The sequence below is a fragment of the Zalophus californianus genome, chromosome 3, assembly GCF_009762305.2.
Source record: "Zalophus californianus isolate mZalCal1 chromosome 3, mZalCal1.pri.v2, whole genome shotgun sequence".
NCBI classification, from domain to species: Eukaryota; Metazoa; Chordata; class Mammalia; order Carnivora; family Otariidae; genus Zalophus; species Zalophus californianus.
Genome location: NC_045597.1, coordinates 166,952,890 through 166,976,437, shown reverse-complemented (window position 1 = coordinate 166,976,437; position 23,548 = coordinate 166,952,890). Strand labels below are relative to the sequence as shown.

The 23,548-nt window shown below is 39.1% G+C and overlaps 1 protein-coding gene across 2 annotated transcripts in view; it reads right to left on the bottom strand.

Annotated features, from left to right (window-relative positions):
• Positions 1-21,929, bottom strand: part of CCNYL1 (cyclin Y like 1) — a 37,427-nt gene extending 15,498 nt beyond the window's left edge. The window contains exons 1-5 of one of the 2 annotated variants that reach the window (XM_027588000.2): positions 21,423-21,895; positions 10,249-10,323; positions 8,585-8,619; positions 3,131-3,231; positions 27-62 (exon numbers count right to left, since the gene is read on the bottom strand). In XM_027588000.2, coding sequence (XP_027443801.1) covers positions 27-62; positions 3,131-3,231; positions 8,585-8,619; positions 10,249-10,323; positions 21,423-21,648 — 473 coding nt within the window. In that variant the 5' untranslated portion in view covers positions 21,649-21,895. Of the gene's footprint in view, positions 1-26; positions 63-3,130; positions 3,232-8,584; positions 8,620-10,248; positions 10,324-21,422 lie in introns of both variants that reach the window. The other variant, XM_027588001.2, reaches the window with a different exon arrangement.
• Between the last annotated feature and the right edge of the window lie 1,619 nt (positions 21,930-23,548).

Below are 23,548 nucleotides of genomic sequence, written 5' to 3'. Positions count from 1 at the left end.
ACAAGACAGGTTTTAAAAGAGCTCACCTGTTCTTTATGTGGTAATATATTGCTAAGGTCACACTGTGGAAGGAAAAAGAAAATTGTAACAACTGATTTTATCATGTTAGGCATGAAGACATTATTTTAAAAGGGGTTGGGAGAGAGAGAGGATCCTTCCAGGGGCCCAGGGGCCCTGAAATCCTCTAATTCAGAACAGTTCATATGGGCACTTTCCCCCTTGTTTTAGTCCTTTGGCTTTTGGCAAAAAAAAAAAAAAAAAAAAAGGATCAACTGTTAGAAGACCTGTTTTGGTCCATAATTATAACATATAAATTATTACACATTTTCCCTGACATTTGTCCTTTGTCATTGTACTACTCACAGAATCTTTCCTCCTCCTCTACAAGTTTTATCTGTTTGTACACATGCTTAAATTTAAGTCATACGGTAATTTTTGTGTTTAAAAAAAAAAAAGGTTAGGCCCTGCATTTCAATTGATTTAGTTTACTATCCACCAAGCCCACCCACTTTCCATTGTTTCCCTAAAAGTGTTCCATACCAAGTAATTGAAGATCATAATTAGAAAATTTAATAGCAAATATAAGTACCCACAAAATCAATGACAGGTCTAGCTACCCTGAAATAAGCAGTGCTAACAATGCAACATAATACTACACAGTACAATATTTAATGACAGGTATTTCCAAATTAGTTAAATATTAATGAACAGATAGATATAAGTCCTCAGACACTCTTTACGTTACTATAGTCCTAAGTTATTCACAGACGTTTTGTATTAGGCAACAAAGGGGTTCTCCTGGTTATATGCTTCCCTTTGCCCTCAAAATGTCTAAAATGAAGCTCAAAACAATTGAGGGAAGGCAAATCTGAATTTTAGAGCTAGGTCTACAGAATATGAGCACTTGTAAAAAGGCCTATAACGCTATCAGCATCAAAGATGGATACTTCTATAGTGCTTCAAACAGTTTCATCTTCAATTTGATTTTAAAATCACAGAATTCCAAGTTCTATGCTGAAAAGAACCACGAAACCTTACATAGCATTTAATTAAACAACCCATCTTACACATAAGGAGCCAAGGCTTAAAACTGACTTGCCCAAGGTCCCACAGGTGGTCAGAAGCAGTTCTCATTCTCCCACACTCTAACCAGGCAGTGGTTCTCCAAGCTTGGCTGTACACTGGGATCGCCTGAGGAGCTTTAAAAACTGCTTGGCTTCCACCTCCAGATGGTCTGATTTAACTGACACTGGGTATGACCTGGGCATCAGAAGTGCTTTTAAAGTTCCCCAGGTGACTGCAATGTGCAACGAAATCTGGAAATGAATGACTCATTTGGGATGCTTTTGTCCATACAATTATGCCTCGTATCCTTCCTCAGGCTATCAAAAGGCTTGTGAGACTGTGGTAGGGGAAGGGGGAAATGCATGTATTTTTGAAACACAGATTTTTGGAAAACGTTGCACAAGTGATTCTAATAAGGCTCCCACCACTGAGAACAATGCACTACCCCCAATGTAAACATTTTTCAAAATCATTCCTAAAAGCCAATTTGCCCTATTAATTTTCTCAGTAAACCTTTATTTCATCAATAATAAATGCACTGAATTGTTATTTTTAAAACTTCATGAAAGCAAATTAAATTTACTGTACTTCCACAAATTAGACTAAGTTGGGAAAAACAAGCATGAAACCTACTTGTCTGAGCAAGGTTAATCTTTAAAACCACTTCTGAATTATATACTAAAACATCAGAATCTTTTGAACTCAAAAGCTGGGGACTCTAACCAAAAAAGAGTTTTTTTTTACACATGGATTTAGTGTCTTGGCTGAATAAAAACATTCAGTGATTACTTGTTAGGTGTCAAAGCTCAGGACTTCAGAATTTTGGGGCTCAGTTTTTGCTGAAATACAATTTGATCTCCACTACTGTTATAAGAGAGAGAGGAAAGTGACCTTATTATGACTGTGAACTTGTTTTTAATTAAAGTAGAAGTTACTGATAATTTAATGAGCTGACAAAGCTGGTACATCAGAAACAAGATTGAATTTATAAGCCAATTTTTTTAAGACTGAAAATTAAAGATAAGAATATTAATATTTTGAAGTAGTGTTCCAAACTGTGTTCCGGAAAATCAACACTCACGTCCCAAAGAGACATTAATAATGTTCTTTGGCCAATCGTGATGAAGTCAGGAAGCTCTGCATATCCAGTTTTGGGGTTTTTTTTCCTCCCTTAAGTAAGCTTGAAAGGTTCATCTTAGGGTGTTCTGAAAGTGCAACTTTAATTGTGGATTATAAGGTGTTACCAGAAATTAAGGAATAGTTTCCATCACAACACTGTTCGTGTTTGCTGAAATATAAACTTGACCACAGCTATGTTTCCAAAACTCTCTCTTTCATTGTTCTCTGCTGTGGTTTTCTTATATATGGACTGATATAGTGTCCTAGAGGTATATTTCTATATCTATACACATATATAAAGTTAAAATTAAGTATATCTATTAAATTATTATTTTCAGTTGAGCAAAATTTCATCCATAAAGAAATTAAGCTTGAGAATTTGTTCCTTAATATTGATTTGGTATATTTTCCCCCTCTTTGGGAGATAGGAAGGAGAAGTTAATTTTCATACAGAAATAGTGCAGGAAAAAAAAATGCATGATGGGGAAAATCTGACAAAAATCAAATTAAATTTAAATGCAGATACACTCTGCCGCCAGTAGGGGACAAACTATTCCTTCTTTCAAGAGTAGCTTCCAAAGTAGTACACATTGTTTTAGGCCCATAACTCATAAAGAAATATTTTTCTAGAAACATCCAATAAAAAGTACCTCTCCCTCTCATTATGTTCAACAATGTCTTAACAATGGAAATGTATTAAGTAAGAAGTGTACTTTTCCTGGGATTTTTTTGCTAACTGGCTTTCCCTTCTACCATACACTCTAAGATTAAAATGGAAACTGAATATTCAGACTGAGGTCCTGGAAAGCAATATAAAATAGACACCAGTTTCTTAACCTGATCACTGAAAAGGACAATTAAATGACTGAAATGACCAAGTATGGCTAGGATGCTTTTAGCATGAGGGGGTCTGTCACTCAGCCCTTGGCAACCTAGTTGTACTCACCATTTTATTGTGGTTCTAAGATTAGGTTGGCTGACTGTGCTGTCATCTAGAAATATTGTTGAGCATGAGCTATACTTTTTAGTAAGCTGCCCTGGAGATACCTGAAGGGGAAGGGAAATAGAAGAAAATGTCACAGTAAGTTAAACCTATAAAAGTGTGTTTTTTCCTCGGTTTAAAAGGTCAAACGATAAAGCATTAAGATTTTTCTTATACTTCATGAACTGCTTGAGTGTGCTATCATGTGCAGCTCTATGGGAACCCAGTGGATGCTCTAACTTTCCCACACAAGATTTAAGGAATGGGTTATAAACTACTGCCCTTGATAAATTACCTATTATCAAACCTGGCAAGCACCTATTATAAATTCCCTTTATAATAATGTAAGAAGCTTAGAATAAGATTTCAGTGGTTTTTTTTTCCTTAAGAAATGAAAAGCAGGGCGCCTGGGTGGCTCAGTTGGTTGGGCGACTGCCTTCGGCTTGGGTCATGATCCTGGAGTCCCGGGATTGAGTCCCGCATCGGGCTCCCTGCTCAGCAGGGAGTCTGCTTCTCCCTCTGACCCTCTTCCCTCTCGTGCTCTCTATCTCTCATTCTCTCCCTCCCAAATAAATAAATAAAATCTAAAATAAATAAATAAATAAAATCTAAAAAAAAAGAAATGAAAAGCAGCTGAGACTATTTCTACTATTCATTTACTACAATGAAATATAATGCCTTATATAATATTGATGCAAGAACATTTTATTGCAGAAATGAAAGCTGATAATAAATGTATCAGTTCAGGAGACAGTGTGATGACACAGATGTTCTTAAGTCAGAGGCTGTTTGTACCAGGGTTGCTCTATCACTAATAAGACCGGGGTGGGGGGGGCGTAGGTCTCTCTAGGCCTCAAGTTTCCTTATCTGGAGGGCAAGAGAGTACTGCTTTAAGATTCTCTCACATCCATAAAACAGCTTACTATGAGAACTTCACTTTAACTTCATGTTTAAATAAGACTGCCATCACATTACTCAAGTGAGAACCTCTGAGTACTTTCCATTCATTTAAAAATTTTATTAATTCTATTCTATAAGTTGCTTGACATTCATCACAACAATTTCCTGCCTCACTCATGCTGCTTTTTATGCCTACAACGCCTTTTTCTTCCTCCTTGTCCCAGAAAGCTTGACCCCATCTACCTCCAGGATACCTTTGCCAGCAGTCACACCACAAAACTTCTCCCTTTTCTGAATGCTCACATATCTAATCTGCCACTTGATACATGCTACCAATTGCTTGCAGGATGTCTCCCTCCTAAGAAAGTAAGCTTCTCCAGGGAAGGGAGGACTCTTACTCCTACCTCCAGCTACTGAACACAGAACCTGGGACAAATTAGGAGTTCAATAAGTGCTTGACAAATTATTTAAAATCAGTTATAACTGGAAGGTAAATCTTACTACAAATTAGTGAGAATTTATTAGCATAGTGTCAGAGAGGTGACAATGAACTTCTGGAGACCCTCCATAGAATAAACCATCTTTAAAACACTTTAGAAGTATCCATTTATCTGTGAAGAGCCTGAGCCCAAGTATATAACAACAGTCAAATACTGAAATAGCCTAAGCTATGTTAGGACAATTCTCTTCCTTAAAGTAAGACCAATAAACAAATCCCAGTCACTGTAAGTAGTTAAAAGTAATAGCAGCATTCAATACCACAGAATACCAATAATTTTAATGCTTGGTTTTGTTGTGTTTTTGTTTTTGTTTTTTACTAATTCAGATGAGCCTTCCTTCCTCCTATTAAGATGAAATAGCGTTTGCCATGCTGTCATACTCTCCTGTCAGCATCCCCCTCAAATACACGACAGATGGGGTAAGGGAAAAAAATCCAGTTGATAACTTTTTAAAATACAGAGCATTTAAAAACTGCCAGTAGCCAATAATCAGAAATACCCACACGGTATATAAAAACACCATTTGCTTATTTCAGATGTTTTCCTGCAAAGCCATTTACCTCTTATTAACAAAAAGTTCCAGACATTCTATTTTTGAAAAGTATCACTAAATTCTCCTTCAAGCCAGAAATGTTCAATTATACCTAAAACTGTTATGTTCTTTAAAGCTATTCAGTGAATATGTAATTTATTTTAAGAATCTCAATAAATACAGCATGAAAAATGAAAAATTCATTTAAATACTTTTACTCTAAATGGAAGAAAGTTCTCTTTTAAGGCCACTATTAGTAGGGTATACTATGGTGTATATTATATCATAATAAAAGTCAATTCCGACCAAAAACCTCTACTGGGGAGCCATAAAAAGAACAGAAAGAAAACGCACCAAAATACAGACCAGTTAGTAGAGCTTTGGGTTATATTTGCTCCCACTCTCTTCCATTAAATTTTTTGTCTATTACGAATATATACTGGCTTGTCTTTGAAAATATTAGTGAAACATTTAAAAATTTTAATTAGATGTGGTCTTACAGCCATATGGGGGGCCTAGTGAATCAGCAACTTAGTCTACTGGCTAGATCCAACCAAAGAAACACTGAACACTTCCCCATCAGGCCAGGCCTACTTTTCAGTATTCAGTAATACCTAGTATTCAACTAGAGGGTTGCAGAATTAAGCCTCTGAACAAAGCCTGTATATATTAGCTATAATTATTTATTAGCTTAAAAGCCAAAATTTTAAGACAATTATTTTTTATGGTTAAAGGCTTACCATCCCTGGTTTACAGCCTCAATAAACAACACTGACAAAAATAGGGTCATAAAATGCAAATTAAAAAAAAATCAAATAGCAAAAAACAGTACTGGCAGTTAAGTGTTCATAGATATTATTTCAGTTGGTTACTAGAATAAGCAGGGACAAAGGCAGTGTTTATCTTTACTCATTGAGCACTAACAGAATAGATGGACTTTTACAATCTTTACAACGAAGGTTATTTCACAGACTTATGGTTCAATGGCAAAGACTAGAAAATAATCATACTTAGAAGTCTAGGAAATCACAATCCAAGCCTTACCATCAGAGGTCAAGTACCTGTTGAAATCCTGCCCCCAGCCACTGACCTGCCCATTGTATCTACTGCTGAAGTTCACTTTTGTGTCTCCCATTTTCACAGGACAAATTTTGTCTTTTTCATAAGACCACTTAAAAATTTCCAACACTATGCATTAATGAAAACTTCATCTATGTTGTGCATTAATGGGACAATATGACAAGGTACATGGTTTGAATTCTTAATCAAGGCCTTAGAAGAAAAGTGTAATATGCTAATTATAGGTATAACCGGAAATACTGTCTGAATTAATATCATTAATTATATTGAGTTAAAACTTTAAACTTAAATTTATACTTTCAAAACACATAGTAAGTTTGAGTTAAAAACATGGTGGACTGATCACAAATCTATTTCCTCTCCCCCTCCTTTCAGAGGTTATATACAACACAGGATAAATAGCAGGTGCTTTTTAATGTTTGAAAGGTGAAAAGACTAGACAAAGGAGTGGCAACTGACATGGCAGAACAGAGACTGGGACAGGAACAAGAAAGCCAGTTTGTCTTACAGAACCCAAGGCAGGCTCGGAATTCAGAGACTCAGCCCCCAAACACCGAGAATGAGGCCTGTTAGTGAAAAAGTCTTGCTCCCTTGTGGTACTTCCAGTGAGATCACAGATACAGGCAGGGACCACTACACATTTGAAAGAAGCCTCCAACAAGTAAGAGAGATCAAAACAGAAAAAAGGAATTGATGGGAATGATCAAATTAAGACGCAAATGAAAATTTAAAAAATTCTTAAAAACCCTCAGAAAGATGAGAAATTGTACGGGTGAAAGAACTAGATGCTATAAATAATGATAGACTATAAGAGAACTGTATAAATTAAAAATAAGATAGACAAAACTCAGTATTCAATAGAAGGAGAAGGGTTAGAGCATAAAGTCAAGGAAGTCCCCAGGAAGTAGGACAAAGACAGAATGGAAAACAGGAAGAGGGAAAATTAGAGATCTGTGCAGGAACACTGGTCCAAGAGGGCCAACATCCGAATGACAGAAATACCAGACTAAAGAAAAAAAAAAGACATTCACTAGAAGAGATGGTCTGCAGACTTCCTGGCCCCAGTAAAATGAAAAGGTCCATATCAAACCATATTATGAAATTTCAAAATCTCAGGGACAGAGAAGGTACTAGAAGGTTTCAGAGAAAGAAGGGATGGGGGAACAATAACTAAAATTGGAAATGTACAATGTATGATATGTCAACAGATTTATGAGCAACATTGTAAATGAGAAGACAACAGAGAAATGTCTGTAGAATTGCAAAAATTAGTTTCAACCTAGAATTCTATACTTTATCAAACAGCAGGAGTTTCAGAGAAGCCAGATCTCTAAAAACTTCTGCCCATTCCCAGAAAAATGTGCTCCAGTAAAACAAGGGCATATAACAACACAAAGGGCAACAGAGAATCTAGGACATAGGGGATCCAACAAGACAGCAGTTATGTGAGATCCCAGATGACTTCAAGGAGATATCCCAGGAAAACAGACACAGCCAGCCTAGCGAAAACCAGTCTACTCTACCAGAATAGAAAGACAAAAGAGTGTGTCCAAGAAAAAAATGGAACAGATGTGTTTTAGTAAACGAAAAATATTTTTGATGGACATGTGACAAATGTTACAACATTTGTGGGGGGGGGAATTAGCTGTTAGAAAATAGGCAAGTGAACATCGTCAGGAAATTAATTCCACACACACACACAAAAAAAAAAAAAAAAAAAAGGAAGAATGTGAAAGCAGAAAGACCCGCCAGGGAGCTACTTACAGCATTTGGCTGTGTGAGATCATGTTGGCTAGGAAAATGGGGACTGGATTATCCTGGAGAAGTGCAGAAATGCTTGGGTTTCAGAAATATTTAAGAAAAAGAATGAAGCGTATACAGGAGAAGGCACAGGCAGAGAACTATATGGCTCAGCAGGGAACAATATTTGCATAGTCATAACAACATACACATTGATTCTGACTTAACAAAAACCATGACACAGGTTGACGGAATAGAGGCAAGGAAATAAGGCCACGGTGGAGTGATGAAGCTAAGCTTTCACCTGGCACAACAGGAAGTCGATAGTGCTAAAAATTAACTTAGTTATTATGTTTTGGTTACTTTGGTTAAAAAATAAGATTAAAAAATTAAGGCAAAAAAATTGAAGGCAGAACTTTATACCACAACCACGTTATTTAAATTTAAGTTAAATGTCAGAACCCTTAAAAAATGGGCACTACTGAGCCAGAGACTTCCTAAAAACATCTGATAATGAGGAAAATAGAAGAGATTTAGAAAATCTACAAAAAGAGGTCCTAACAGTGCTAACAGTATTGGATCCATTATATTTTTTAGGAATAATGGCAAACATACTTTTAATTCAAACTATTAATTTCTTACTTAACTTTTCAACTGTTTACTTACATGGTTTAAATGGTTGCTCTTCCTCTTTTCTCGCACTAAGAATAAAAAAAATTAACTGATCAATTCTGATACAAATGTCAGAGAAAAGTAAAAGTAATTGCTACTTATCTGACGGATTACCAACGAACAAAATAAGATGAAATTCCATTTTTAAAATATAATTTCCCACAAAACTTATAATTTAAATCCCCTAGCAAGATAAATCCTATAAAGTAAAATCTAAAAACTTAGTTTTACTTTCTGACCTAACAGATTTTCTTTGTTAGGTACAAATGAAAGGCTCCCCATGTACAAAAGAAAAGGACAAAGCAAACTAGGCCAGGTGAAAAATTTAACTAATAAAAATGTTTACCTGTTGAATATCTGAACCACTACACAGTATTTTCTAATTCTATGTTTACATACAACTTACTTCAATTACCAGGATCTGACAGCTCTAAGAATCAGTTTCTGGCCAGGCACTAATTTCTAGATACATCAGTATCCTAGAAGCATCCCGAAGCACTTATTGGTGATCTACTAAAATACCTTGCTAAAAAAATAAAATGGGTCATTACACAACTGGAAAGTATCTATCTTAAATTTATATTTTAATGTGTGCTAATCTAACTGAATGTATCTAGAGCACACAAAATCACTTTGCTCTAACAAAGACCAGAAGAAGAATAAAAGCTCCAATGAGGGTCTTGGAACCCACTTTGTTTCCCACACTGCCTCCTTTATGACTGAGGAAAAAGAGACATGAGATAGCTTTGCTTTTACCGTCTCCACACCGTTTCTACATGTGGGCAGGCTATGTTTCTGGAAGAAACAGAGAAATACAGCAATCCTAACCAGAAGTGATCTGCTCAAGTCAGGCTATGTACATACACTGAAAATGCAGGTTAAAAACCCCCATTTTTTATTGTGCGGCATACTTCAAATATTATGGAACACTCACTTTTTATACTCCTGCTGTCATAATCAACTGAAAAACCTGGTCATGTATGGCTTTTTAGTTCAAATAAAAAAGGATTTAACATAACATTAAGGAAAATAAACAGGCAAGCAGGAGTGCTAAAAACTCTAGTTCTGATTCTCATTATAAATCAAGGACACAGGCAATTTATACTGGTCTCTGTTGCTGAAGCTAACCTTCTAGGAAATCTCACAGGGCATGTTTGTTCCCATGTATCCTGGCACAACACTACATTAGAGTAGAGTAGAATAAATGCAGATGTGAGATAGGCTTGTTTGGTTGAGCATAGCGTAAAATGGGGCCAGAATCACAGATTCAATCCCCATAAATTAACAACTGATTTTTTAAATTTTATTTGTTAAATGAAAACCTAACTGTGGCCTAAATCCTATCTCACTCATCTTTAAAGCCTGTGTTCTTTGGAGCCAGGGGAAGAGGACAAGATAGTATGGAGAATTAGACCACATCAAATCATGTGGTCACAAGTGACTGTGTTGATAAAGAGGTGGCAAAACGTGTAGAGTCTCCGTGTTCTGCTAACTAAATCAGTAACAATTAAAGTATATCATCACATATTAAAATAAGAAATGAATACATGAAAAAGTGAAACATTTAAATTAATGTATGAGTTCTTTTAGGGGCTTTCTATGAAACACAAAACAAAAACAGTTTTCAATCTTCTCAGGGGAAAAAAATACTGTCTTACCATCCGTTTGAGATTTGCTCAGGAAAATTGTGCTTGCCCTTGGATGGTCAGAAGGGTTTGATTCCAAAGCTAACTCTGTATAGGAAGAAGAGAAAAAGGTGTGATAATTTGAGTAGAAAAATACATGACTTTAAAAATAACTGCACATCAATTTTAATCACTTAGCAGTCTTGGGAAGAGTTTTTAGTAATGATAAAAAGCCAATTTTAGTAAAGGCAACAATATAAAAATTATACTGGGAAACTGCAAAATTGTAGAATCGACATATGTGGAATAAAACCAGGCTGTGTCTTAAACTTTTTTTTAACCTGCACCTAAATAATCTATGCAACTTTTAGACGGAATTATATGTGTGCCTTCCCCCTCCTACTTAACTATCAAAAATCCTGTCACTATCCTTTAAGCTGATATTACTAGCATATTCCAAAAGCAGTCTCAAAAACTAAGTTATGCTGTGGCTATTACTGTCAGACACCAGCTCAATGTATCAAATATGCCAAAACCAAACAAGTTGCTTTTGGCAAGCAAATATTCTTTAAACAATCAAATAGCTAATTCTAACTCCATTCAACAAATGAACTCATTTAGTTAGCTGTGGTTTATGTGGGGGACTATCCATCATGGCAGATTTTTAAAAACTGTATAAAAGTTCAATGTTCTAATCTACAGGTACACTTCTATGATAGCAAGTAATTTTTAACTTTTGCTCTCAATTTCCAAAGCTGAACTCCTGGCTTCTTCCATCCATGCTGCATGATTAATTTGGGGCTCAGTAAGAGTACTTTCTGGAGCAGATCATGGGGCTACTTGTAAAAAATTTTGTCCATGCCTATGTAAAGGTATGTCTGCCTGTAGTCCACCTTGCACCAAGTGGGGAAATTCTCTATTTACACAAGAATACAAAACAGGTACTTGAATTTTCATAGAACAAGGTTTGCCACCATAGGGGATAATAAAGTTGTCATTTAAAAAAAAAGCCAAACCTCTGGTGTGTCTAAGATTCCAAACAAAATGATCTCTGCATTTCCTCAAGATGTTTAGTGACAGTCTGATAAGCAAAGCAGTCTGAGCAAGAAATAGGAAATGCAGAAATAAGGCGCCTGGGTGGCTCAGTCGGTTAAGCGACTGCCTTCGGCTCAGGTCATGATCCTGGAGTCCAGGGATCGAGTCCCACATCGGGCTTCCTGCTCAGCGGGGAGTCTGCTTCTCCCTCTGACCCTCTTCCCTCTCATGCTGTCTCTCATTCCCTCTTTCTCAAATAAATAAAATCTTTAAAAAAAAAAAAAAGGAAATGCAGAAATAGGTTTTTGTCTGGTTACATATAATCTTTGTTCTTTTTAAGCTCTGTGAGCTCTGAAATATATTTTTGGGCTACTTCATGGTGTTTGACAAAACAGTCTGATACTTCTATTAAACAAATGACTTTCATATTGCAACAACCTTTGTAAGAACAACTCAAAATTCTCTTAAAAAGAAAAAAAAAAAAAAACCCACCGTACGACACTCCTCAGCAATGTCCATCCCAAAATACTTAGCCAATCTTGTAAGAAACCAGACCAAGATCCTGACGGAGTAATGGTTAAGTCTAGTATTTCCCAAACCACATAATATTTGTTCTGTTTTTAAAAGGGATGTTGGCAGTCTAATAGAAAATAATATCTCTGGCTCTTTGAGAATCAAAATGTCCATTAAAAACTAATCAGTCTTATAGTGAATATAGTCTAATTCAACATTTCACAATTTATCTACCTAGAATCCCTTTTTCCTCCAAGTAATATAGTTAGACTCTTTCACAAACATCATTTGGGACTTCCTGGTTTAACAGGAATCTGAACCATCCATTTTAATGGTACTGCCAGCACTAGAAATTTACATAGCTAAACATAGCTTTGTTCTTCATGGAAATTCCTTCACTGAATCTGAACTTTGTTAGACTGCTTTTGGAGAAACTATTCTATTCAACATTTTTATGTAAAAGAACCATAAAAATTAAACTTTTCACATATTTGAAAAATGAGACAATGTTAGCTATTTGGAAAATAAATGAATTCAGCTGTGCTCAAAGTGACAAAGACTTTCACAGCTGCCTCTAACCTAAGGCTTTTGAAAGAGTTCATGACCCACTTCTTACCAAAAAGAAAGCAAATATACTACATGCGAATCTAAAAACTAGGCAGAAATGTTTGCAGAAGTAAACACATTATGTATCAGTGCCTATGGCACGAAAGTTTAATTAACACTTTTCAATGGGAAATCCACGAAAAATAAGTACCAGACAAGGGGGAAGCAGGACGGACACACACACACACACACACACACACACACACACACACACTTCCCCAAACCAAGACACACACACACACACACACACACACACAGCAGGACGGACACACACACACACACACACACTTCCCCAAACCAAGACACACACACACACACACACACACACACACACACACACACACACACACACACACACACACACACACACACACACACACACACACACTTCCCCAAACCAAGATATGCTACTATGAATCTAAATATAAAAATCAGGAGGCCCTGGATAAAAGAAATAGCAACATGCAGAAAAAAAGCACAATTAGCCCAAGTGACAGGAAGGACACACACACACACACACACACACACACACACACACACACACACACACACTTCCCCAAACCAAGATATGCTACTATGAATCTAAATATAAAAATCAGGAGGCCCTGGATAAAAGAAATAGCAGAAAAGCACAATTAGCCCAAGTGACAGGAAGGAAAGTGGCACTCCCCCTACCCCATCTAGGCTGGGGCAGCCACTGTTGCCCTGGGACTTCCAAAAAACCACTGAGAAAGGCAGAGCTGGGGCACCTGGGCGGCTCAGTTGGTTAAGCATCTGACTCTTGATTTCAGCTCAGGTCATGATCTCTGGGTCATGAGACCGAGCCCTGCGTCAGGCTCCCCACTCAGCATGGTGTCTGCTTGAGATTCTCGCTCCCTCTGCCCCTCCCCCCACTCGCATGCTTTCTCTAAATAAATAAATAAAATCTTTAATAAAAAAAAAAAGAAGCAAGAAAGGCAGAGCTGTGGATTCTTGGCTAGTCTGGAGCTGCCCCAGGCTTCCTTTGCTATCATGGGGTTAGGGAGGTGGGGGGGGAGGGGAGCCTTTCTAGGATATATCAACAGAGGAGAGCAGAACTGAGACAGGCCATTTAATTCCTAGGTCAAGTAGTACCCAATTTACTCCATTAACTCTGGTTACAGAAGTCAGTATTTTAAAAAAAAATTTTTAGATTTTAATTTGTAACTGAAAGAGACCTGGATTAATCAGCAGTACAGATGATTGCATTGAAGGCGCAAACAGATAAAAGTCATTTGCTCATTCCTTTAACAAATATCTGATCACGAACAAAAATTTGCAAGAGCCAAAATAATATTGTTTAAAAATTATTCATCAACTCACAACCATTACTTTGTTACCTACACTTTAAAAAGAAAAAAATAGCTCTAATTAGTGTACCATTTACATCCTATTTTGTTCCTGAGAAGCAATCTCCACCCCATTCTAATATATTTACAATTTAATGGATACACAGTGGCCTACCAAGTGTTATTCCTATACTTTAGTCAATCCCCTATTCTTAGGGTTTAGGAGCTTACAAACTTTTATTCTTATATTATGAGGAAAATCTTCCCATACATAGTTTTTTAAAAATAATTTTGTTTTTTTCTCCTTAGGAAAGCTCTCCAAAATGGGATGACTAGACCATAAGGTTAGATCATCGTCATGGCTCAATGTATAATACTAATTAAGCTGCTTTCTAAAAAAGGTGAGCATATTAGTGTATAATGCTATCAACTGCACCAGTTTTCACTCCCACCCTGACTTCCCATACTTGAAAGAAAAAATTCCTACTGATGTAAATGAGGAACTTCACTGTCTCTAATTTGCATTTCTGATTACACAGTTTGACTATTTTCCCGACAGTTACCAGTGTTATTTCCACTTTGGTGAGTTGCCTATCACTTGTATGTATTATTACATATTACACCTACGAGGACCCTAAAATGTTGTCAGTTTGCATGAGGTTTTCAGAAAATAGTAATCTTCTGTCTCTAGCCTATGACAATTTTCTATATAACTTGCACTTTTTGCTAATGACAAAAACCACATTTCTATTTTACAGAATGGGTACTTAAGCCATTAGATATTAAACTCAGATGCACAGTGTTTCTGCACTGTCCACTACTGTTTTCCCAAGAACCTAAGACAACTGTGATAAACTGTACTACCCTATTTGCACTATCACAAAGGTAAGACTGCCAACTATCAAGCAAAGTGTCCCCACCTCCCACCAACATGCACATATGCACGCGTGCACAGTGATTTAAAGAGATGTCATGAAATTACTGTACATCTTGTATGTGAACCTACCCCAAATTATTTTTTTTAAGATTTTATTTATTTATTTGACACAGAGAGAGAGACAGTGAGAGAGGGAACACAAGCAGGGGGAGCAGGAGAGGGAGAAGTAGGCTTCCCGCCGAGCAGGGAGCCCGATGCGGGGCTCGATCCCAGGACCCTGGGATCATGACCTGAGCCGAAGGTAGACGCTTAACGACTGAGCCACCCAGGCGCCCCCCAAATTACTTCTTTAGAAACCTCTAAGAATGTTTTAACCTAAGAGAAATATTCCTGAGTTCATGATTAGAAGTTATGATTCAAATTGTATTTTAAGACCCATCATTTTTTTAAATCAATTTAAATTGCAACTTAATTTGACAGCATGACAGGCTGATGTAGGAAAAGTAGGACTTCAAAAAAAAATTAAACTTGGATCTTAATGTAAATACAGAGGAAATCTATAAAAGCCACTGACATCCAATACTGCTTTTCCCTTACTCTAGGAGTCCCCCAGTTATAAGATGCACAGATGTTAAAAATGTGAAAATACAGGCAACTTAGAAAAAATGAAATGCATTATCAAAGGCTAAATGTGTAAAATTATGCAACTATAAATGTCAATAAATGTAAAAATATTAGGGAGAGAAGGTAGTGACCAAGAAACTGTCAGAGCAGTGTATTTCACAAAGAGATTGATTTCAATATATTGATTTCAATATATTCCAATTAAATAGAAGATGTCAGCAGTTTCTGGGCCAACTGCTGGGCACCTGTTCACTTATGGCTTCCTGCATTTACTGAACTATGCTCTCATCCCTATACAGTACACTGTGTTCATTTTATGGCCCATTAGCACAAATATTTCAAGGCTTACAATTACCACGTACACTGATGATTTTATCCCTGAGTCCACTCCTTCCAGGTAATTCCTAATTAATTCTCCTGCTTCCTAACTCTGGCTTCCAAGCCACCTCTGTACCCGCGTCTACCTTGGTTCTCAGTCTTGCCTTGTTTTAATTCTCAATCCGTGTTTAGGGACTGTAACGGAGATGTGACATTTCATAGAGGGAAGTACACCTTTCTTCCTTTATACACTTCTAACGAGTATTTTTGCTCAGTTTCTTGAACTTCAAAGAACATTTCTGGGCTGCAAGTTACCTTTATTTTTATTTCACCCTGGGCAATGTTAATATTTTAATTCTAAAGCTTAATGACTTTAAGACACACACACACAAAAGGGTGAGGAAAAAAAGTAGTATCCAAAGTAGCCCACATGATAAGTCATTCAATAAATTCTATTCTAGTATGTCATATATCTGTAATTTATATCCCTGATCTATTGTCTCATTTTTAAAACTTGGACTACTCAGTTTGTATCTCTGAGAGCCTGTCTCCTCATGTGTAAAACATTTAATTCTTATACTGTGTAACTCAAAACATTGTGAGGATCAAAAGAAATGCAAGAGCAATCAATATACCTATAAAGCACAATAAATGACAAAACAAAGCTCTTACAAAGGAACTCAAAAGCAAAAAGTGAACATTTAGCATTTCATTAGAAGGTGTATGAAATGCCCACGCTTTACTCACACCCAAATATCACCTTAAGCAAATATGTGCTTTGGCTAACAGTAAAGGGAAAGGAATAAAAGTCACACAATTAGTAAGAATTTCTCCCAGTGATTTTGGTTTCTTTAAGCAAATCCCTAGTTCCTCTGCTTCTGTCATGTCGATTACTGTTATACCCTCTCCTTGCTTTTTCCATGTAACATATCCTAGAGATCACTTCACAGCAGTGAAGACCTTGTTCTTTTTTACAGCTCCATAGCTCTTCACCATGTGGATGTACCAGTTGATTTTACCAGCTCCTACCGGACATTTGAGTTATTGCTAATACTTTGCTTTTGAAAATATTACAACAAAAACTTAGTGAATATGTGGTTTTCATATTTGTGGGGTATATCTTCAGAATAAATTCCTCGAGATAGGGTTTCTGGATTAAATGTGTCTGCAACGTTGTGAGATTGTGCTGATTTCCCCTTCACGGGGTCAAACCATTTTGCATTTCTACCAGCAATATATGAATATAATTGTTTCTTCACAGTCTCACCAAAGAATGTGGCATCATCGGATTTTCTCTCAAAAGGAGAGAAGCTACAGTATAGTTTTTTATTTTGCATTTCTCCTATGCATGAAGACATGGTTAAGGGTCATCTGCATTTTTTTCTGTGACTTGCCCTTCATATCTTTGTTATTAGTCTATGGTTTAGGCCTGTATGGTTTTCTGTTCAGTCCACTCTTGGCTCTCACCTCAACTACTGCACCAGCCTTCTACCTGGTCTCCCCGCTTCCATCCATGCCTATGTTACACATTCTCACACAGGGCTAGCCTGTTGTTTTTGTGTTTTGTTTTTTAAAGAATTAACCTCATTCCCCTGCATATAATCCTCCACTGGTTTCCCATTACAACTAAACTAAGATCCCTATTTTTTGTGAAGGCCCGATAGGCACATGAGGTCTGAACCCACCGCATCCCTGCTGGCATCCCTCTCACCCTGCTGCTGCCGTGCCCGTGTCTCTGTCCTGTGCCTGCACCAGCATATTCCCATGGGAGGAACTCTGCTCGGAAGCCTCTTCTCCCACATCCTCTCACAGCTCCCTCGCACTTTTAGGGCTGTGTACTTGTCACTTGAGAGCAGCAGTCTTTAACCACTTCTTGTAAACCTGCCCTTCTCCCATCCTTTACCTTCTTTCACTTTCTTTCAGCACCTCTCTACCTGAGGTTCTTTTATTATTCATGTGCTGTCTGCCCCTAGGTCCCTCCAGAATGTAAGGAGTTAAGGGTAGGGGCTCTGTCCTGTATACCAGTCTGTCCTGCATCTGAAACAGTGCCCAAAAAACATGTTTCAGTGTACTCAAACCCAGTTATGTTTCTCCCAGTTTTCCCAACTAAGATTTCTTCTAATGCTTCTTTTGATTAGTCATCTTAGACCAGCATTACTTTCAGATCTTAGAGTAGTAGTTATTCCGAATTAAAGACAAGCTACCAAGAACCACAAAAATCTCAAAGAGGAATTCTAACATCCAGTGAAAAACCAACAGTTTTTCATGTCAAAGGACATTTAATGTTAAAGTACTTTACCTACAAAATGACTAGGTCATAAGACAAAGTATACCATCTGAATTCTAAAGAGCGGTACAATGCACCAGTTTTTATCTGTGTCCCCAGAATAAAGCATGATAATGGGATTGTGTTCTGTTTTACTGGAAGAGATGCCCAATCATAAAGGGTAGGTAAATGAATGGTGCTCCAAGCATTCAATGGTACACTAAACAGTTATTAAAAGGCATGTGGTAGAGCTTTGTGCAGCTCCATGGAAATACATCCTGGAGTGCTTTCTCGGTGTCAAGCACAGTTCCAGGGGCTTTAGGTCATTATTTCTCTTTAAAACAAAAAGTTATAGAGCAGCAAAAATAAAGTTATCTCATTTTTGTGAAATAAACAAAATGTTATGTTTATATACATATGAAAGGTTTAGGAAGAATAAACACTAAAATATTAATAAAAATTCTGGATATTCTAAGTGAATGACTTTTTTGTATTTTCTAAACCTTTTACAGCAAACGCCTATTGTCATCGAAAAAAAAGCAAAACAAAAGTGTTTAAAATAGCTACTGGAAAGAGGAAAGCTCTGTTGCTCAGGGGTTTTTCCACATCATATTGCCAATTCCTTCCCCACTCCTCAGAGGAAGGGGGAAGAAGGGGTCACTTGAGAGAGCATTTTTGGCCAGCAAATTAGTGAAGCCTGTAAGGTCAGAACATAAAAGGCTATATGAAAAGTTGATGAATAGTAATGAGGCCGCATAATAGGATGTTAGTGTCTTATTTTGTGTTATTGATACTACCATCAGTTATTGTGGATATGCTGTTAGATAAAGGTAAGGTAGTGGAAAAATTCTTTTGAGTCTATATGACATCTACACTAGGTTCTTAGGAATAGCTCTTTGAAATGGCTTGAAGAAATCATGTTCTTCTGAAATGTTTCAGGAAAAAAAGGCACATTATGTATGGATGATTTTGTCTAAGAAATGAACCAATTAAATTCTTCATTGTAGAAAAGCCAAAATGTTTTATATTTAAGTAGGTATTTCTTAGTTTCTAGGGAAACTGATATAAAACTGCCCAAAATAAAGACATTAAAAGCAAACTTTCAATGTGCCTGTACTTTTATTTGGTGTTCTGACCTTGTTTCTATGGAAACCTAATAGGCAAATGCTGAAATTGAGGCTTCTCTTATCATTTTATTGAACGCCAAAGAAAATTAAGACAAACTGAAATGAAATTTTAAACTATCATGTTAAACACAAAAGGTAAGTTGTGTATTCATGAACTTTTTTTTTTTTTTTAACTTTTCTAGTTTAACACTCCTTATAGTCCTATGCTTAATACTGGGTACCTTACCTTATCAGCTTTTCCTAATGTTCCTCTGTCCAGGGCATTCTTGGCTTTAATTAGAGATCACCAGAACAAACTCTTTTAAACGCATCAACCCATTTATCTGACTGGTTAATCTAGGCTATATCAAGACTTCTACTTTTAGTCTTTTCTACTGTAATGATTAAAGACATAGGAGGGAGAGGTAAAAGTTGCTTCTGAATTGTGAACAATAAACTTTGAATGGAAATAAAACAAGTGAGTGGAGATAGGTCTATCCTATGGATAAATAATAAAATACCAGATGCATTCTAAAGAGTTTCTTAGGCATCCCTAGAACTGAATTTGGCAATCTATCACCTCCATGTCAGTCTCTTCTGTTCAGTAGCTGTGTTACACAGTCATTGCCCATCTTGGAGTCTCTCCTCCTTCATCAGCAACACGGGGAGAATACACATGGGCCTTATTTGTAGTTGGAAGGGCCAAATGAGACAGACATGAAGATGTGTTGCAAATCTTCAAAGAATTATAAAAAGGTCCAACTTTGGTCTCTCATCCAACACTACCCGTCTATTAACTAGTTTGTCAAATCACTCAGAGGTTTACCTTACAGCACCAAGCAGAGCGGAAGTTTTCTCAAGTTCTTACATGCTTTGTGTTTAAAAGTACAATTAATTCATATAATTTGTTCATTCTCTTACAATACTTCAATATTCTGAAAAAGCAGTACTTTGCAGTTACAAAGCCATGTCCATCATATGGGTAAATCCACAGGCTTAATTATTATAACTCAAAGAAATTAACAGCCCAACTAAAGTTTACTTAGAAAAAGCTACATTTCCTCTAGGATATGATGAAATTAGCTGGGGCACTTAAATGAAACAAATGGGCTAATGGGGCTTTAACATCTTTATGATACAATGTTTTCTACTTCAAAGGATGTAAGACTTCATTAAAGAGCCAGGCAGTTACTCAGAATTATCTTTACCTAGTTATCCCTTTCCAAAATTCCAGAGGCAAAAATCAAACATTTCCTCTTTTCTCTTCCCCTCCCCCAACAGTTAGTCAGAAGAACTTTCACGCCAACATTCTTAAAGTTGAACAAGATTCTACAGACAGGAGCTGGGGGGGAAGGAGAGGGAGATTAGGAGACAAACATTCTTGTGCAAGATCTGACACCTTTTTTTTTTTAAAAAGATTTTATTTATTTATTTATTTATTTGAGAGAGAGAGAGAGAGAGAGAGAGAGCGCGCGCACGCACAAGCAAGTGGAGGGGCAAAGGAAGAGGGAGAAACAGACTCACTGCTGAGCAGGGGGCCCCATAAGGGGCTTGATCCCAAGACTCTGGAATCACGACCTGAGCAGAAGGCAGGCACTTAACCGACCGAGCGACCCAGGCGCCCCAAGATGACACCTTAATTACCAAACCTTTATATTACAAATTAAGGTCTAAATTTATGGGTTTTTTTTTTTCTCTTTGTAAACTTCTGACCAATAGTCTCATGGACCACCTCTCTTCTCATTTTTAGAACAGGCAACAAGTAAGTGAAGTCTGTTAAGTCACTGAGGTTAGGGCTGAAGACATATTTGGGTCAAAGTGGGAATTTCAAAGTAATGAGAACTCCCTGGGCTCTCCGTTCGGTATAAAAACTATTGTCGCAGCCCTGGCAGTAACATTTCACACCGTTCAGTTATTTCAAGCCCCTTCCTCCCATCATTTTCTTTCCGTCTGTCTTCAAATTATAGTTAGAGGAAGGCAGCTTCTATCGAGGCTGTTGAAAACAGCCTACTTAAGAACACCACATAGACTCTCACAGGCCAATCTCTACTTTGAATTTAAATAACAAATCCTTAACAATACGTCTTAACTGTCCCGCGTATCAGGGAGGAAGGATACCATCAGGCTCTTACCTGGTTTCTTCGCTTTGGTAAGGATAGGGAGATGGGGTGGATACTCTGAAGTTGGGGTAATTACATTTTGGGGAGTGAATATACCAAAAAGTCTTTATAAAGTCCCCGGACACGTTAAGTAGACCGACAAACAGGAAGGGGTTGCGGACTGGAGGGTCTCAGGCCGGGCTGGGAAATGGGAATACGGTAAAGAACTGAGCGTTCGGGGCAAGGAAGAGGGAGAGCAACTGGCTGGACACGACGAGGAAAGAATAAGGGGTGGGGACGTCAAGCCGAGCCAGCCTTCATCCCCGGCGCCCAGCCCTGGGAAAGCCGGCTCCCGGCAGGAAGGAGCCCGAGGCGGCGGCTCCGTCCCGGGGGACCGCCCGAGAGCGGACAGCGCCGGCCCCCGAGAGGGACGAGAGGTGCCCGCCTCCTCCCTACCTTCAGGCATCTCCCGGTCGCTGATGTGCTGCAGGTGGTGGCCCTCACCCGCTCCGAAATCCAACTCGGCGGGCTCCACGGCAGCAGGCGCCGGCGCTACTGCCACCGCGTCCCCGGCCGCCGCCTCGTAGATCTCAGACTCGTAGTCGGGCTCCGCGGGCCCCGTACGCCGGCCCAGCTTGGGGCTGGCATTGGGGGACACGCAACAGGTCAACGTGTTCCCCATGGGGCGCCTCCACTCCTCGCCGCCTTCGCTCGCCCCTGACTCCGCCGCGCTCAGCAGCTACCCCCTCCCCCAACAATGGCGCGGTCGGCACCGGCAGCCCCGGGCTACGCCGGGGCTGCGCCGCGCATAGAGGCGCGGCCTCGCCCGCTGCCCGCCGGTCCGCCCCGCCGCCGGGCCCCGGGCAGGGCTCCGGCCCCGGCCGCACCCCCGCCGCCGCGCCGCCGCCGCCTCCCCCAAGCCAACTAGTCTGTGAGGGCGGCGACCAGCCCGGCTTATTTAAAAGGGGTGGGGACCCGACAAGCGCTCAGAGGCGCAGCCACTGCCGGGAGAGAGCGCGGTCGGAGCTCCTCCTCCTTCCGCCGCCACCTCCAGACTGAAGTCCGCTTGCCTGGCTCGCACCTGCCAACCGGAACGCATTCTGTGGTCACCTGGTTACAAGGGACCAATCACGCCCAGAGTTCCCTCCACGCGCCCGCCTCGGAGCGGAGGCACGTGACTCATAATGCCCCGCCCCTGCCCCGCGGCTGCTCCGCCCTCCGCGCGGCGCGCCACGGACTCGGGTTTCCATTCATCTCGCGCAGCCGGGAGCTTTCCGGTTCTGCGGGAAGCGCAGCGGGCGTTTGTTACTCCAAGCCGTCCTGGGTCGGTGGGCTTTATAGAAAGTCTTGTTAGTATAGAGCCGATTTCCTCAGCAACTCTGTTCCACCGTTTGACAGCTGACTCATTTTATGTATTGGTCACCGAACTTAGTTCCACCCGAATTGTTGACCGTTTTTGTAACTAAATGCTCCTCCTCTCCTGCCTTCCAAGTTTTAGTTTTCGCCTGCAACTTGACCACAGCAACTCCCGGAGCCCTGGTCCTGCTCTCAATAAAGCACTGTGGCTGTGTGTCTTGCATGAGACTCGAGGACAGGTTACCCTCCCTTTCGTTATCCGTAAAATAGGGACCGAACTCGTACCTCCCAGCCCAGAAACGCTGGGATTCACCAACTCGCTTTTCTCCCTTCTCTTTCTCCCTTCCACGACAGGAGTTTCCAGGTTTATCTTCTTTGTCCAACAGCACATAAAGCACGATTTTCTCATACAAAGTTGAGAACCACAAAGTGGGGTGACACGGTCCTGATTTGATGATAATGATAGTTTAATGTTCGGCAAGCACTTAAGTGTGTGCCCAACCCCATTCCAAGCGAGGTATTCATTTAACCCTCAAAAATAATCCTTTTACAGAAGAAATTGAGATGAAATAACATTCCTAAGTCCACGTGATTGCTCAGGTGTGGGGCCAGGATTTGATCCTAGATAGTGCAGATCACGACAGGCACCTCATCGTGATTACCAGAAAATAAAGATAGACGTAAAACTTGAGAGGAAGTGACATTTTACATCAGGATTTTTTTTTTTGAAGGAAGGACAATTTTTTAATGTAGATTTTGAAATGTTTTCTCTTCATTCAACATTCTCTCCCACATGCTAGGCACTGTATGCAGGAAACCCTCCTGCCCTCAGTGAGCTCACACAGATGACAAAAAAGACTTAAGAGAGTCCAACTGTCTGAGGTCAGACTGAGGGAAAGGGCTTGAGACTGAGATTCAAACCTAGACCTATCGGACCCCAAAGTAGACGCTGGGGGAAAGAGGATGGATTTTATCCTGCAAACATGAGACAATTGAATAATATGTAGTCGAGGAGTCACTATCAGATTGTTTGTAGGGAGGTCACTTGCGACAGTCAAGACTGAAGGAAGCAACAAGACCAGTTCAGAGACTTTAAGTTCAGCTAGGAGAGAAGGCGGTGGCAGTGACTGAACAGGAGGGAAAGGACTTCAGATCTTTGGGGAGGTAGAATCAAAGGGCTTGATAACTCGATATGGAGGGAGAAGTGAAGGGGGAGGTAAAAATGG